The sequence below is a fragment of the Epinephelus moara genome, chromosome 23 (genome assembly GCF_006386435.1).
Source record: "Epinephelus moara isolate mb chromosome 23, YSFRI_EMoa_1.0, whole genome shotgun sequence".
Taxonomy (NCBI): domain Eukaryota; kingdom Metazoa; phylum Chordata; class Actinopteri; order Perciformes; family Serranidae; genus Epinephelus; species Epinephelus moara.
The window spans coordinates 10,765,229-10,783,254 of record NC_065528.1 but is presented as its reverse complement, the minus strand read 5'-3'; the positions used below and the strand labels follow the sequence as shown (position 1 = coordinate 10,783,254).

The following is an 18,026-nucleotide window of genomic DNA, read 5'->3' as shown; positions in this document are numbered from 1 at the left end:
AGGCATTCAGTAAATCATTTAAAAATAAAACTGGGGCGTCGGTAGTGTAGTGGATAGTGCCGGCCCCCCATGTACAGAGGCATTGCCTCGCTGCAGCGGTCGCGGGTTTGAGTCCGGCCTGCAACCCTTTGCTGCGTGTCAGTCCCCACTCTCTCTCTGTCTCCCCATTTCACACACTGTCCTATCCATTAAAGGCAAAAGCCCACAAAAATATTTAAAAAAAAATAAATAAATAAAACTGATGTTACCGACAATATCGAGATTTTACAATGCAGTACAAAAAACACGACCTCCCATGCCTTACCAATTCAAAGACTGTTTTGATTGATTTAATACATTTTAATGCCAATAAATGTCCTATTTTTGATTAATAAATGCTTTTTAAGGATCTGCAGGAACTCTCGACGAACAAAATGGTAACACTGCATCAAGTATATGCAGTATTATATATACAGTACATCCACTCATCTATTATCTGTACCCACTAAACAATGAGCTGGGATTTACTAGGGGGTGAAGCCTCTATGCTTCATCTGTCTATCCTATATATTTTAATATTCTTGGGTAAAATTAATGGTAACCAGCTTGTTGACACATGACTAGTTCTAAATATGAATGGCAGCAGCACTGCAGTAGTGACATTGTTTTCCAGGTAATGAATATAAATAAACTGAATGAGAAAAATCAAACATACACACACAGGTTCACAGTATTATTTGATGCCATACACTAAGCCTGTTAATACTTCTGTCAGATATACAGTACAAAAGATAAGCTGGGTTTAGCATCTTAAACAAGGACACTTCCAAAGAGCACACGCTCTTCTCATCACCTGCACTTCACCACCCTGCAGCCGTAATGAGGTGCTGGTTTGATAACAAAGCAGTTATGTATCACATGGAGGGTAAGAAGACCACTCACCAGTCTGTAAAGCTCTGTGACGCTGATTTCATCGGGGTCCACCATGCTGAACTCCCGCCTGGGGACCAGGTCCAAGCCCAGTTGTCTGTAACACAAAGATTCGAACAGTAAGCACACATTGTGGCAGGCAACGCAGACAAGATTGACTGAAGTGAGCATCAACAGCAAAGTGAACAAGCACACAACATATAGACCCACAAGTGCACAGAAGCACACACGCGCCAGCGCTGTCAGATCATCCGTGTCAGTCATTTAAATACACTTGACAGATCGTCCTCTTCTCTAAGGAAGACATGAAAGGAAAATGTCCTCTGCCTTTAGCCTCCTGCTATGCCTAGTGTCCTCTTTATCCCTCTTCCTTCCAACTTCTCCCCTCTATCTCTTTCTCTCTGTCCGTCCTCTCCGTTCCTTCACGGTTTCGACGGACAGCTCTACCTCTCACTTTCTCCTTCCTCTCCTCTCCTTTTCTTCTTATCCTCCTCCAGGCCGGCCCTTTCAGTGGACCAAATCGGCACGCTACAGTGTGTCTCCTTGTCAGCAATAAAAGAGACAGGCCTGGTCAACCATACAACAGCCCACAGCAAGGGACCGTCCACCCATCTCACTAAGGAGGTGTGCGTGTGTGTGTGTTTGAGGACAGCCCACAGCAGGGGAATGAAGGAGAGTGAAGGGTAAGGACAGATATAAAGAAAGAATGACAGAAGTTGGGAGATTTTTTTGCTTCACCCCCTATGGCATGGAGAGGAAAGAGAGAAGAAAGAGAGCGGGAGGACGGAGGGAGTGCTGTCTGTGTGAGGGGGGGAGAGTCTTGATTGAGTGAGGAGTGCGCCTGCAGGGATGGTAGGTGACAACAAAAGACAGAGGAGCAAGGAGAGAAGAAAGAGTCAGACAGAGAGAGAGTTTGAGGGAGAATGGAAAAACGAGTTGCAGAAAGCTCCAGCTCGGAAGAGAGAATAAACAAGTAACTGAATCAAATATTTTGTATTATTACAGTTTCCTATCTTTCCCAAAATACGTGAAGCAATGTAATGTAATGTGTTTTCCAATGTTGTGTTTGTTGAGTTGAACTAATTCTGATGAACCATCATTAGACCACACTTGGCTGCTTCTCAATAACTACACACATGCTTTATGTTACTGATAACCATTTTCCAACTTAAGTCTGAGTTGTTAAATTAATTTTCCACCTTCCTAGAAGTTTCCATTAAAATAAAAAATACTTTTGGGGACTTTTAACTCACATTAAGTGTGATTGATTTTATTCATTAGAATTTTGTGGAAGATACAGGGTCATAATGAGGCTATGCAGATGCGGACTGGGAATGATTCATGAGTGGTGCATTCAAGGAAACTTCAACACTCAAGATTTCAGTCAGTTGTTTAAAAGGGAATATGGAGCCACAGGAATGAGCAATGCACCAATCTGATACGCTAGACCTGTGTTGTCATTATACTGACCTTATCAAGCGGATCAGATATGAATATGACGAGGCCAATCCCCATTAAATACAGTTGCTATGGCAAATGTCATTATAATATCCAGCTTTCTGCTTTCAGGCTGCTGGCTTTTAGAGCCAAAGCCATTGCTGGCTTCATGTTACCTTACATGAAAATGGTTCCTCTGAGTTTAACACAGTGAGATGAGAGATTTTAAATTCAGGGAAAAGAGAACTCTTCTGCTTTACTTTGTAACTTCATTAAAACAAATAGGAAATGTAGTTATTTTTTCCCCAGTCCTCCTGTCAATGATACCAGTGGTAACAAGTTCCTGTGCAAAATTAAGCTGATCTTGACCTTCAACAGATGTATCCGTATCAGCATATTTGCTGCCCGATATGCCCCGATAAGTCTTTTTTTTTTTTTTTAACAAAACATGATCCAGAAAAAGATGCTTGTAAAAAAATTATAATTTTTAGTTCCCAGTCACTTTTGAAAACAAAGTTTAATGTTAAAATGTTTTCGAAAAAATTCAGGACTAAGTGCATTGGATAGATAGATAGATAGATAGATAGATAGATAGATAGATAGATAGATAGATAGATAGATAGATTGTGCTGGCCGATATATCAATATCTGTATTTTTTTTCACTCTCTAATATCGACATCTGCATCGGCCCTAAAAATCCAGTATCGGTCGGGCTCTAATGCGTAGGCTGTGATTCACCTCAACTCAACACAACTTACTTTGTCCTTGTGAGGGCAAGTCACAAAAAAGTCTCAAGTCTTGAGCTTCAAGTCACAAGCAAGTTCCAAGTTACTATGGTAAAATCAAGCAAGTAAAGTCAATTCCCTTGCTATTAACCAAGCAAGACAACAACCAGTTTCCACATTTAAATCAGTTGCACGGACAGTGGTCATGAAAAGTTGAGTTTTATTTTCAGCCTTAACAACAATTGTTGAAGTTGTTGTTTGATCAGTCAAGAAGCTAATACGTTAGCTAAGTAGACCCATTACCGTACCTTTCTTTGTGGGTTTTGTAGTGATGAATGAAGCTGGATGTTGTGGTGGTGGTGTCACTTATTTTTGAATTGCAGATCTTGCATACCACTGTTTTCTTCTTGGACTAGGCCACGCCAAGATAGCTGGCCTTTACATGGCACTGTTCTTGTCTGCCACACCCGAGCAGGTTGCCAGGTTTGCACACATTACGCTACAAATCACCCAATAATATTCCAAAAACAAAAAGCAACTTCTCAATATCTAGAAAAATGCAAACACTTAAACTGTCTCAAGACTAAGGCCCAATCCCATTTCTACCCCTTAAATCTTACACTTGGTATTAAGTGCCCTTGTTTGCGAGATAACCCTTGATGAGGGAAGTGAGAAATATTAGGGGAGAGATCTTTCCCTAAGAAATGAGACACCACTTCATGCAAATCAGCGTGGCTGACATGCAGGTATACGTCACGCGTAGTAGCGACGATACCGGTAGTCATTCAGGTTTGAAAATGTCGGCTCCAGTGCTTGTGTTGTGGCATGTGCTATGTTTATTCTTCTCCGTCTGATGAATCAACGGAAAAGAAATGCTGAAAACAGGAGGCGCCTACGGCATCTTCTAGTTCTGATCGATTTTGTTTGGGTAAGTCGATTTGCTTAAATATTTTGACACTGTGTTCCACCGAGATGCTGATGAGTTTACGCTAGTCCAACCATCTGTTGTTTGCATAGCCTACATTCCGATCGTACAGTAACAAATTGTTTTCCAAAACTTGCCGAAGTTGCTGACTTAGCAAGGTGTTCTGGGAAATTTCATCTTCCACTTCGTTGTAAGTGTGGGTCGGGGCTTCCTTGGAATCTAGGGCGGATTTTAAGTGTTGGAAACCACTTCCACTACTTCAATTGTGTTTTGGGATACCACTAGCCAAAACATTGAACCAAGTGCAAATGGGTATTTCCAGGGGAAGTGTGGGTATTGGGACAGGCCCTAAGTCAAGTGTGAAGTCAGAAACGTAATCCATGTCAGCCAAGCAAGCCTCTAAAGTCTTCAAATCAGCAACGACAACCAGCCATGTTCACTACTGAAAACTCAATAGTTTCTGGATCATCCCAAAGTACCACCAACAGACAGGTACTTTCATGGGTTTTGAAACAATGGCATCAGAAGTGAAGTTTTAGTTTCTCCAGTCTGAACACAGGTAAAGTTTGGTGCTAAAATGATTCCTGAGTCACCTCAAAAGTTCCTGCAGTCGATACAGGCTAATGGAAGACAAACAAAAAGCCAATATAAATGATGGAAAAAGGATGATGTGAATTTGGTAGTGCCTTTGCAATAAAAACTGCACTTCAACAACAGCATTTCAAATCCCTGATGTCAGACTTTTTTATTGCCTGCACCAAAAAGCAAGACTTAAAGTGGCTCTGGTTCACAACTACATTACCATGCAATATAAGAACATAACTTTTACAACAAAAAAATGACTGAATGTTCCCTGTGATGGATTACTGTTCTCAAGCAAGCCTCTAGTCGCTGGTATTTGATTTTCATACATCACTTTAAAGTGAATGGAATCCAATGGCTGAGCAGAGGGTAGAAAATCAATCTAAAAACTAGTAGCAAAGTTTAACTGATGAATGATTAATGACATAAAACACAGCAAAACAAACACAGATATGGTCTTTTGAGATGGAACAATAAACTCACTCGTTGCCCCAGTCCAATCTCGCTGTGATGTGCTGCTTGACGTCCCTCATGCGGTCATGGGTGAGGTGGCCCACCAGCACCTGCCTCCTCAGGTCCAGGATTTCATTCATCACGTGCCAAAGTCGGTGGAACAAATCCCCCTCATTCTTCTGCGGAAATAGGAAACGGTGAGGAGGGATGGAGGAGGAAAACATTCGTGGAGAAGCACAGTGAGCCGGTCAAAGGCAGTGATTGAAGGGGAAATTGACAAAAAGGAAACAGAATGGAGGAAAGACACAGATAAGACGACGAAAATATACAGTTGCATCGAGCCTCCCAAAAACATAAGTAAAAACGAAGTGACAGAACACACATTAGAGAGCCAAATCGACATCGAGAGGAACAGGGCGACCCACAGAGAGAAGCAGACAGAAGGACTTAAAATGGATTTGTGCAAATTAGCTCCAGTGTCCTGCTGCTTTTCGCCGCAAATTTATGCACTTTGATCTGCGAGTATTCATCAGCTCAATTTAATCAGCACCCCAGATAGCTTAATAGGCCACAAACACAATCATTCCAACTAATGAATGTGTATGAAAAAGGTTTGACTGTTTGCGTCTTTTGAATTACCGAGGGCCAAATAAATTCCCTTCATGAGAAACCTGAAAAGGCAGCTTCTCTTTGGCAGTGGAGATATTTAAATCAATGCAAACTGTGTGTGTGATATGTGTGTGTGTGTTGGATTTTTACCACATAGAGTTGTTTCCACATGGCACCCCAGTCTCGCAACGTGGATGTCATCTCTGTGATGACAGAGTCTTCAACGGGGATGACTGTCTCAAATTGCCTTCAAACACACACAAATAGAGTTCAAACCTCTCCGGAGGAATACCAGAAGAGAAAAAACACTGCATTACTTACCCTTTATTCTTGACGTGGGCGTTCTTCAAGTGGATGTAGCTGGATGGGAAGATCCCCTTTGGACAGAAGATAAACAGGTTAATGAGAGGTTCGTCAGATGCTCAGCGAGTCATTCTAATATGTGGCTATTAAGCCCATAATCAATACAGAGCAAAGTGTGTTTGTAGGTTAAAAGCAGGGGAGCGGAGGGAGAGGGAAGCAGACAAAGAGATAAAAGCAAGGAGCATTGGGATTTAGGAGACAAAAAAAGATGAAAAGTGTGTTTGTGTGTGTGTGTGCGCCCTGTTTGACACTAATAAACTGCAAGTTGCTCCCCACTGACTTGGGGAGATCAAAGCCGAACTTATGTTTAAGTATCTGAGAATAAATGCATCACACTCACGCTTGAACACACAACTAACACTTTACTCTCAACTTGATTTTTATTATTACATATTTTTCTGCATCAGAGCTTTTTAAAGCCACACCTGTTACTATCAACCAGACTGTCTGTTTTAACAGCAGTCTTTTGTGCCTTGTGTTTTGTGCATGGGATGTGGCTCAATTAACAGTAATGATTTTGTCTGGTTTAACTGTGGGCCTTTTCCATTGTCACTTTTGGCCAGGCCAAGTCATACCATGCACCACTGATTTGCCTTTCCTTTGTCAGTTTAACATGCCCAGCTGCACCGAACTGCGCCAGAGATGGACCTTCTCTGTAGTAGGGCCAAAAGCACACCTGACCAAGTCTAACAATAAGAACAGAAACCACCACAGTGAAATGTTAGATGAAGAGCAGCAGACAACAGTCTCTCACCACACCTCTGCAAACAGCTCACTTCCAACAGGTAAACTTCTTTTACCTGCCCTGCTGTGTGATGGGAAAATACTTGCAGCAGAAGCACTAGGGGACTTAACTGTGGATCAGCCTGCTGCTTTTAAACATCATCATTCTAGACAAGCCGTCTTCAGCTAAAGACACACAGCTTTAAGCGGGTAGCCCTGTTGTAATAGAGACGTAAATCCCTGCTGCGCTGGGCTGATGGACCAAATTAAACCAAACCAAGCCAAGCCAGTCGCGAGCACAGGGTTTTCATTATCAAACTATACGCAGACGAAGACTCACTGTCAAATAGATTGAATTTTAGATGCAAAAGCTGTCATCTACTTGACTTTTTGTATGTTTTTTTACTAATAGACTTTCTTCATTGCAGTTATTCTGAACTGTCATAACCTTTAAAAAGCAAGCGTAATTAATAACACTAACTTTCGTTCCATTCTTTTTAACGGTTCTCATAAGCCAGGCCAGTAGGCCATCACGCACAACAGCAGGGCGCTTAAACTGACGAACCTGACTGGAAGGAGCACAGCCATTATTCCATTTCCTGCTATGTCACATCATGATATCTGTCATGAAAAAGGTTTCGGGGCTCTGTTTAAACAGTTTGTAGCACATGGAGTAAAGTGCATGGTCCAAGTGCATCTAGGGCAACTCCAACTCCACTTTTGCTAGTTAAACGGCGCATAATCTGGGTACAAAGTAAGGCACAAGGGGCAAAGAGGTTGTATTTAGCTCCTTCATTAATTACAGGTGTGTTTTGGGCATATCATGAATTCAACATATCAGAGCATCATCTCCCATTCCCTTTAAAGCCAGGTGTGCCTGCTATTTACATGGTGGACTTGCAAATTGGAGACGCAAGCAGTGTTCTGCTGAGAGTGATGGAGTAAGAGCTTAAAATTTGACTTTTAGCTTCTGAAATAATAAATGAAGTTATGCTGCTCCTTTGCATATTTATGCACAGCGAGTATGTCGATAGCTCTGCTCTGCTCTCTGCTATGTTCACATTTTAGAGAATGTTATTAATACTTCCCTCTTTGACAATGTGTTATTTCACCACCTATCTACGTGTCCCTATGTAGGTGCATCTTGCTATCTGACCAATGCACCCTTCAAATAGCAGGAAAATACTGCTACATTATGACTTTGGACCAAGTTTGTGTCAGTAATAGTGCAATGCTTTCTGCTGCCTCACGATTGAAATGGGCCCACAATGCACCTGACCACACTTCATTTAAGACCTATATGCCCCTGGATGGATGCAAGTACATTTGCTACTTACATAATTTGACAACTGCATAAATCTGACACTAGAAATTACAGTGTGTCACTTTGCGCTTGGTGTAAGATAGGGCCAGTAAAGTGGTCCCACTCGAACTGGTGTAACAAAACTAAAAGGAGTGTAAGGGCACTGAGTGAGGGTACCACCTGCACGCACCAACACAGTGCTACATAGAGCTCTAATCAGGCAAAATAATGCAAACACCTGTGTGGATATGACAATGGTGCGTAGGGCCTTTAAAACTAAACAGAACTGGCACCACTATGACTACAGTAAAAATGCAGCTGATGACACAGCTAGCAGCAGCTAACAATGATAAGCCTAGGGGACACTCGCAAATATGACATCGCTGCTCTTGACACAGCGTTCAATAAAAAGCAGAGGGGGTTAAGTGAGGGCACAAATGACTATTAAGCAACCTAAATACACACCCAAAAAAAAAATGGTCTCACCTTGACATTTGGATTCTTCAGGATGAATCCTCGGTACCAGCCTGCAGAGACAAAGCAGCGTTTTAATTTCCAGCATGTCACTGTGAATAAAGCACCTTGAAATCTTTATATCTGGCCTAAACTGCAGGGAGGAGAGGAGCGAGAGATATATGGAATATATAAATCTAATAATAGGAGGATAGGGGAGGAGATGCATGTGTCCATGTGAGAGAGAGGTTGTGTGTGTGATTTAACGACAGTGATCCAATCCGTCTGACAGCTGTATGCACAAAAAAATTCATAACAAGCCCAACAGACATTTATTTTTATTCCAATTCAGTGTCATGTGAAAAGTGGACTGAGACACAAATGGATTGCTGACTGGGTATCTCACTGCCAACTGAATAACTTTCCGCTGCCAATAAAAATGTCATCGTGCCAGTTTAGATTTTCTCATATGTCACAGAAGCACTCAGGAGCATTGCGGTACAAAGTAACTTCTATTTTTTTCCACAACCTGTGTTTGCAGTGACCACAGGCTAATGCACAGCAGAGTGAAGGGAGGAAACCTGCAAAACAAAGCAGCACTCAAAAAAGAAACCCCGTAAACCTCACTATGACTTGACCAGCAGGTGTGAAAGAAAGCAGAGGCGGAGAAAGAGGTGAAAAAGCTGCGGCTTGCAAACGCTCACGCTCTTCTCCTCACACCATTACACACTCCAATCTGGGCTCAAGCCAAATTAGAATCTGCTTGATGCTTTTTGCAAATCCCAGCCCTGATAGAAACAATCTAATACCTTTATATCGGAGGCTTTGAGCTGATGCTCTTTTCCAAACTGACGATTTAAGCTCATTCCACTGTTGCAGTCATTGTAAGTCCCTCCAGATAAGAGCATTAGCTAAATAGCTCAAATGTAAATGTATTAGATTATTCTAATCGCTGTTGGGTTTCGCCAGAGCATCTGTGACTTAGGTAGTATTTTCTCCCTGGTTTGTTTCAGGCACGCATGGTCAGAATAGCATTGAGTAATTTGTCTGGTGTGCACTGTGGAACACATGCTCAGTGTTTCCTAGATGAGTCATTTTTTCAGTAGCCGAGGTCAAGTACTGGGACAGCTTTTTGTAAAGTTATATGAAAGCAACACATCTGTTTCAGATAGTATGTGATAACTGATCAATGTTTGACTCCCAACCAGGGCTATCTCTGCATTTGCAAGGAGGTATGTGCAGACTGAAAACATAATGCTGATATTTACTAAATTTATTGTCATAGTAACAAGTAAGCAACGTGCTACAAATCACTGCACAGTGCACACCTCCCACTAACCTGAACCAGTTGTAACAACTCAACTCCTTGTGTTGTGATAGAGAATGTGAAAAAAACTTGTTAACAAGCAAGCAAAGAAGTTAAAATAGTCAGCTTGTGGCAACAAATAAAAATCTTGTGCCACTTCTGTAGTGGCATAAATTCAGACTTTACCAAACCGAGTTAAACTTTGATAGTTCATCTGTATGGAAAAATGACTAGGGCTGTACCGAACAGTTCAAAACTTCATTCACAATATTCACATTCAAATTCTAAATCAATGTTCAAATGTTGTGCACATTTTTTTTGTTGTTGCATGTTTATTCATCCTGTTTAAACCCTGTATTTTTGCGCAGTTTCAGATAAGTTTTAGGCTACACTATCATTATTAGTATTCTATTATTTGTAAAACTAGATTCCAGCGGTGGCTGCGAAAGACTGTTTCTGAGTGGTGCTATCCAAACATTTCTAATAACTTCAGAGCATTGTAAAGTCCAAAAGTCAACATTTATTGAAAAAAGAAAAATGAAGTCATTCCCAAGACTCTCAATATGTTTTCATGTGATAAAATATTCTGCTTTGATTCATGTTTGTTGATGTACAAAACTATCCAAAGCCTATCCCAGCTGACATTGGGCGAGAGGCAGGGTACACCCTGGACAGGTCGCCAGACTATCACAGGGCTGACTCATAGAGGCAGACAACCATTCACGCTCACATTCACGCCTACGGCCAATTTAGAGTCACCAGTTAACCTGCATGTCTTTGGACTGTGGGAGGAAGCTGGAGTACTCGGAGAAAACCCACGCTGACATCGGGAGAACATGCAAACTCCACACAGAGGGGCTCCCTAATGAACCAGGAACCCTCTTGCTGTGAGGCGACAGTACTAGCTACTACACCACCGTGCCGCCCCAGGTTTGAGCAGAATCATTGTAATCAAGAATGAGTCATCAATGGGATGCCTTGCTGATGCACAACATAAGTAAACAGTAGTAGCAATATCGCGGATTACACTGGTTAATTGCGAACTTTTGTTCTGTTATTAAAGACATTTGTTTTTACTCAAAAAACAAGCATGGACCAACTAATAATGAGACCACTGCACGTTGTTTTGTTTTCTGACAGTTTCCTACTTGACTTCTCCATTGTCGCCTTCTCCATCCTCTCTTTCCAACCTACTGAATATGACACATTCACTGGTGTCGTCATATTTTGTACTTCAGCTCAAGGACCACTTGCTATTTTTTGGCTCCAGCTGAGAAACAACTTTTCAGGTTCTGAACCAATTTATTTTGGTCGAAATGCTTCATAACAGTTCAAAATTAGGTAACCGGAACATAACCAGTTCCATGTTAGTGGAAAAATGCTAAGGTAGGCATGCGCCTGTATTAACAGGGCGGTCTAACAACAATCTAACAGCACCATATATTACATTTACTGATTAAACAAAGTTGATTTAATTAAAAAAAAAGAGACCCATTTTATTTAATGAATAACTTTACTCAAACTGAGGATTTTGTTCAAGGATTTTTTAAATAAAATATGACCACAGACATTTAAAGCTTCATTCAAAAAACTTTAATAGAAGCTTCAAATATAAAAAAAAAAAAAAAAAAAAGACGGTTAAGCCCTGAACGTTACTGTAACAATATCCACTTTTATGTGAGTTTAACTAACGTCCACTGTAAAATCATTTGAGATGTGGAACATGACACATTAAGTGTCTATGATGGGGTACTTGGGCTCATCTGATAGAGCTGTGGGTGCACATTAGATTAAACAGGTTGGGAGCCGCTGTTTCACATCATTTCAACTACAAACTGTACACTGCAAATGTATTCACTGCTGTCAGGAACTTAACAAAAGTTCAAAAAAGAGCCACTGACGTGCCGAGTCAAAAATCAATTACTGAGGCGGTGCCTTCACAGACAGGAGCCACATGTCAGCAAAGACACTTCCACGCGATAAGCTCCTGTGTTTTGAAGTGTCAACAGTATCAACATGAGGCAGACCCATTAGTCTGTCTCCTCCGCTGTCAGCAGCCCGTCTCTCAGCCTCCTCGCTGCTGGCAGGATTTTGATTTTGTTCCTCCCATTTGGGCCAAGCATTCCACTGGCTGTGCTATTGTCTACTTCCTCTGGGCCTTTTACCGCAATATCACAACCCCTTTGGCTGGCTGGATGACTGGCTGCACGACTGACTGCTTGACTGGCTGACTGGCTGACTCTCTCTGCGCGAGCGTGCCTCCCAACAGGAAGTGAGCTCCGGAAGAGGGAGGTGTGTATGCGTTTGTGCGTGGCTGTTTATTTGTGTTAAGGTGTGCATAAGAGTGTGGCTTGGCTGTAGTTAGATGATTTCATATCATTCTGGTAATTAAAACAGAGGCGGAGAAAGAGAATACAGAGCAAAAAAGAGGATGAAAATCATATTACAGACTGCAAAAGTGACAGCGTTGCAGAGAGAGCAAGTAGAGGAGAAAAACAGACTCAGCGTGGGCAGGAAGGCGGGAAAAGCAGCCAGTCTGTGGTGCAGGAAACAGTAGCAAACATGAATTTCCACAGGCAGTCATCACAGACACGATGCTGCTCAATTCGTGCACTCACTGCACACTGACTTCCCTCAAAAAATACATGAGAAGTTTGATATTCCGCAGGTTATCTTCTTTACTTGATCAACCAACAAATCTAAGCGTCCTTGCATGTGTGTGTGTGGTTGTGCAAATCACTGCAGTAATGTGTGTTTGTGGACCTGTTTATGGTTGCATGCATAAATATGTGCACCAGTATGAGAGTGTGTGCATGCGTTTACCAATTATTTGTGACAGATTTAATAAGGTAAATCCAAGAGTAACAGCTTTCAAGTGGATTTACATGATGTATAAATGAAATGAAAAGAGGAAGTGTTCCAGTGCATGTGTTCGCTTCACTACTCAAGCAAAAGCAATTGTTTTCCTGACACGTGCTATTCTGTTTGATTCATTCTCACAGAAAGCAGCTAATTTGGAAATAATTCACACTTGTTAACTGTGTACCATGTGCACCGTACCTTCACATTTCTCCAGGATCTGCACCGTGTCTCCGATTTCCAGCGGGAGGCCATGCTGAACAGTCCCTCGGAAACTGGCCAGCACTGAAGGGAAAAAGAGACACAGACACCCACATGAATTATTTTAACATTTGAGCTTAGTTATGCAGAGTTGGAAAAAGGTTCAAAGACATGAGCAAAGCCGTACGAAACAAAAGGCTGAAGAAGTATCACAAAGAGAGAGGAGGTGCGATCGATAATCTGTGTAGGTGAAATAAAATCAAAGCTTATATAAATAATAAAACATCTCTGTATTTCTGCTCAAACTCAAAATAGTAATACGCAAAACAAACTTACATAAATACATTCTGTGTCATACAAAAAATTGAAATGCATGCATAAAGAGAAAGAATGGAAACATTGATTTTCGGAAGGTCTGGAAGGACGGTTACAGCAACCTGAACATGGGCACATTTGCAGTAATGCAACACACCACCCACTCAGTCTTCAACACTCAGGGGTCATAAATCATTTTGCATGATGCACAGATAGAAGGAGCAGCCTGTGTTTTGCTTCACCTTGGACTGTTTACCGTAGTGATTTCTTTCCCTACTGAGAGACTACCCAGCGGGCGACCTCAGAGACACGTACAGGTGGTAAAATAACATCTCTACCAAGTTCTACAGATCTGACACGGCCCCTTACTGATACTGTTTATATGATGAAAGCTTTGAGAGTGGACGTACAAGGGCAAAGGAATTGTGTTATCCTCCAGGGGTCAAATATTCAGACATGTTTTTTACTTTCCAAATCGAATCAAAACAGATGGAGAGCAGATGTAGGGATGGACTTTATGAGAAGCTTCTGTATTTTTCAGCCTGGACTGGATTTTTCCATGTTTTTGTGTTGAAATGACTACTGAGAACAATAATTTTTGAAAATGGTCGGGAAATGAGCAAGAGCGCCGCAGCCAGCAGAGCTCTGTGAAATGGCCTGCAATGTAAATCTTTGGGGCAATAGCACACATTCAATGTCCGTCCCCTTAAAGTAGGGATGGGTATCAGTACTTTATAACTTTCTTCGGTCAAACGATACCTGCATTCCATCTTTTTTGTACCCAGATCGAGAAAAACATGACTATTTGTATGGTTTTGCTCCCAGCCAATCACCACGTCTTCAGCAGCTACAACCCAAACAGTCTGTGGTTTGGTGAAGTCAGTAGTTGGCAGTTCAGCGTGCCGAGACACTACCAAAATGTTTGGCTATGCTACATGCCTGGTGACATTTTTACACTACTGAATGCTGTAGGAAAGAGAATTCCCACACACTGTCTTATAAGTTGCAATAAACTTTATTTAGCAAACAACATTTCGGTCATCAGACCTTCATCAGATGAACTTCACCTGACGTTAGAACAGTGTGCGGGAATTCTCTTTCCTTCATCTATGGATAATTTCGTCCTACGCCCCTGTCTACAAGCAAATGAATGCTTCCATTCACACGAATGATGTAGGTATCAAATGCAGTTCTCCACTGGTATCAAGATCTCTGTAAGGGTACTAGCATCGTAATTTCTTAAATGATACCCAGCCTGAACCAAAGTGATTGTTTTTGCCACTGACAGGCTCTGATTGTTAGTATAAGTGTCTGATAACATTATGGAAAGGACCCTACAGAGAAATAAAACATCTGACTTTACCTTTCACTTGATCAGGTCTGTTTGTTATTGTTTCCTGCAACTACTCAACTTTCAGGACTTCAAATCAAGACTTCTCTTTGAGCAAGACTTGGTCACAACAAACAGACCGGATCAATCAAAAAGTAAAGAAAAATGTTTTGTTTCTCTGTAGGGTTCTTTCCGTAATGATGTCAGACACTTATAATAAAAATCTGAGCCTGTCAATGGCAAAAACAAGCACCTTTACGCGAGAGGCACCTGACAAAAATAACCTCTGGTGATTTACCTGATATCAGACACAACTATTACCTTGTTACACTCTGTTTCCGTTTTCAGTTTGGCATTGATATTCTCTTAACAATCACTAGCGACCAACATATCTGCCTGAATCTAACATCATTTGAAGTCCACACTGAGGCTTAACCATGCCAACATACCTGGTTTGCTGGGATTATAAAAGTGAAGCGGAGTGAGGTAAAACAAACCACAATGTCAGGCAATACTGAGAAGACGCTTAGATCTTAACTATCTATAGCAGTTGCTATTGTTGTTAATACTCCTAAATGGTTCTGGCGCACTGCTTGACAACGCTTGAAAATAATTCCCCCTGTGGCGCTTATTGGATCATTTGGATCGTTTTTCATTTCTACCAAGAAACCACTGTTTCATTTCGAGTCTACATACCCTTCAACAGAAAGCCTCTGTTACAAACTGTGCTTGTGAGGTTGCAAGATGTGGCTATTCAACAGGTATGGTGGATCTGATAATAGGAACTAATAGAGCTGCATTTTGAGGAAGTGATCCAGGGTTTTTCAGGCTTGAACCACAGAAGGAACAAGAAAACAAGATATGTCAGCATCTGTAGCACCTTTTTTTGTAATCTGTTTTTTGTGAGTCCCCCTGCCTTAACGAAATGCCATACTAAAATCGCAGAGTACGCCTTTAAGGAGAAGTACGGAGAAAAAGAGAGAAATTATGCATGTAAAGGCAAAGTTTAACATCAAGCAAAGCAAGCACAGAGAACTGGAAACACTGTCAAGAAATGGAGAATTCTTAATCAAATGAGTTTGGATACTGTTTTGAGATAATGATATAATGAACACATTGTGTTGAGCTTTTAGTTTGTACATTTTTTGAAGCAATATTGAAATAAAGTGTGGAAGATAACGTAGAATAAGTCAGAACAGAGAGACGCTGATGGTCCATTAGCAGTAAATGGTACTTTGTGCTGTCAGAGTGTAATAGCCATCAGCAGTGAGCGTCAGTTGACAGCTCTTCAACCAGCTCTTTGCAACACAGCTGTATCCGGCTGACTCGCTTGCTGCAGCCTGACACACACACACACACACACACACACACACACACACACACACACATACACATATAAATTAACCCACACCCTCAAACCTGTACACACATATATGTCAACCACTGCACACAGATGTTCAGACAGATACAGAAATACAAACGCTGACAGATCCTGCCACACACACAAACTGTACAAACATCTACACACACTCTTACACAGGCAGCAAATTCACACAAGCGTCCTATTCAAACAGCGATGTATGCGAGCGCACACAGACATGCATTCACACATGGACACACACACGCAGAGGAAAAAGACAGCTTTACTGGGATTTGGAGTGGAAACGTCTAACAAGAGTCCCTGCCATGCAGAACTGAGAGGGATCCCGCTACAGCTAAAGTGTTTAGAGAGAATTTCATTTCTTCTGCCTTCTGGGGCTCGTCCAGTGTACCTGAACGCACCGTCCAAACAGCTCTGAGCGAATTCCAGCCTGCTGGAGAGGGATTGTATTTAATCCGGCCCAATTTAAAGACACAGTGAGTTGCACCTAGAGGACTAGAGTACAAACACGGTGAACACACAGGTTATGTTTCAAGGGCTGTTGAACGCATAACGGCGCACTCATTTACCGTTTACTAAATCCAGAAAGTCGCAAAAACTTATTTGAGATGGCTCACTAATGGATTACGTTTGTCTTTTAATGTTTTAAAAATCCAATAATTCATCAGTATTTGTTCTGAAAATCAAAAACTGATAAAAAGTTGTCATACCATCTGAAAATGTGGGTACTTTTTTTTATAAAAATTGGCAAAAAGTAAACAAGATGAATTTCACTAATAGACCAAGCTGCGCAGATCAGAGGTCGGCTGCCAGAGGTGTTTAAGTTTTTATGCTAATGTTTATTTTGCTGGCAGATTAGCCCACTACCCCACTACCCAAGAGAGGATTCAGCTGAATTACCCATCCACCCACTCTCTCATGTTGACACTGAGATCAAGTCTGCTGATGAAATCAAATAGCAGCTAGACACTCTGTGCTGTCTGTAACTCTGTGTGTGTGTCTGTGTTAGTCGGTGTCCTGCATTTTATGCTGAAGCTTCACCAATTCCTTGTTATCCCCCGAGCTGCAGAAACACTATCTTTACAGGGGATTTGTCACAAGCGCACATCTGACTTTGTAATTCATTCAAAGGCCGACTGTTGCGCGCACACACGCAGAGAAACCCGAAACTTGCCTACTTTTTTGTAATTCATTCAAAGCCCAATCACTCGCATACACACATGCACACACAGAGGAAATCACAGCAAACACACTCACACTCACAAAGTGTGCCCAATGCATGAATTATCCAAGTGACTTTCCCAGCTGCAGTCGACTGAATTATTCAGTTTCAAGTCGCCTTTTTTTTCCTTCTCTCTCTCTTGTGAAATAAAAGCTTCCTGCCTGTCGATCCACAAGCCAGCTGCTGTCTGTCCGTCTGTCTCTAGCTGCCTGTCATCCGTCTGCCTCAGACTGTTTGTCTGTCAACTGTCTGGGCTGGCTAACCGCCAAATGATGCACTGCGGAGACAGCAAAGGTGCTTACACTTGAGGGAATTGATTTGTTGTTGTGTCATCCCACTTGCGGGCAATTGCAGGTTCTGTACTATTATACTGCAAGAAGAGAACAGTGAATACAAATGGAGGGAAAGATGCCATTCATTGCTGTTCGACCACACGGCTGCTGCAGAGCTCAAACACAGGCATAGCAGGGGGGAAATCCTATAAACGGACGGATGCATACACACTGCACACACACAAATAAAGCAAGTCTAAGTGGATGCCACTGGTGCATTGATATTAAATTGCATAAATTGAAGAAAAGCAGACCAGCTGATGCCCAGATATGAAATAAACACTCTCAAACACTGCCTGTCTATTGAGCCTGTTATACCCAGTTTCCAGATGGCCTCCAATGAGCAGCATTTCAGCCACCAAAAGGCAAAGTGATCCTTTCTGACACACCCAAACACTCAGCCTGATTCTATGTGACACTGGCCCACTGGGTCAGGGCAAGGACGCGGCTATTCTTGACCAGTCTATCATCTCCCAAACTAGACATTACAAAAGGATGGCAGTCTGGAAGAGCCATGCACACATGGATAAACAAACACAGACACAACAGAGAACAGACAGAAGCAGGGAAAAACTATGTTGTCAGTCTTCTCAAGAG

The 18,026-nt window shown here is 41.8% G+C and overlaps 1 protein-coding gene across 6 annotated transcripts in view; it reads right to left on the bottom strand.

Annotated features, from left to right (window-relative positions):
- Nucleotides 1-18,026, bottom strand: part of dock4b (dedicator of cytokinesis 4b) — a 166,532-nt gene that overhangs the window by 112,489 nt on the left and 36,017 nt on the right. For all 6 annotated transcript variants that reach the window (XM_050036421.1, XM_050036425.1, XM_050036423.1 and 3 more), the window contains exons 2-7: nucleotides 12,850-12,933; nucleotides 8,517-8,557; nucleotides 5,963-6,018; nucleotides 5,792-5,888; nucleotides 5,063-5,211; nucleotides 922-1,006 (exon numbers count right to left, since the gene is read on the bottom strand). In XM_050036421.1, coding sequence (XP_049892378.1) covers nucleotides 922-1,006; nucleotides 5,063-5,211; nucleotides 5,792-5,888; nucleotides 5,963-6,018; nucleotides 8,517-8,557; nucleotides 12,850-12,933 — 512 coding nt within the window. The remainder of the gene's footprint in view (nucleotides 1-921; nucleotides 1,007-5,062; nucleotides 5,212-5,791; nucleotides 5,889-5,962; nucleotides 6,019-8,516; nucleotides 8,558-12,849; nucleotides 12,934-18,026) is intronic.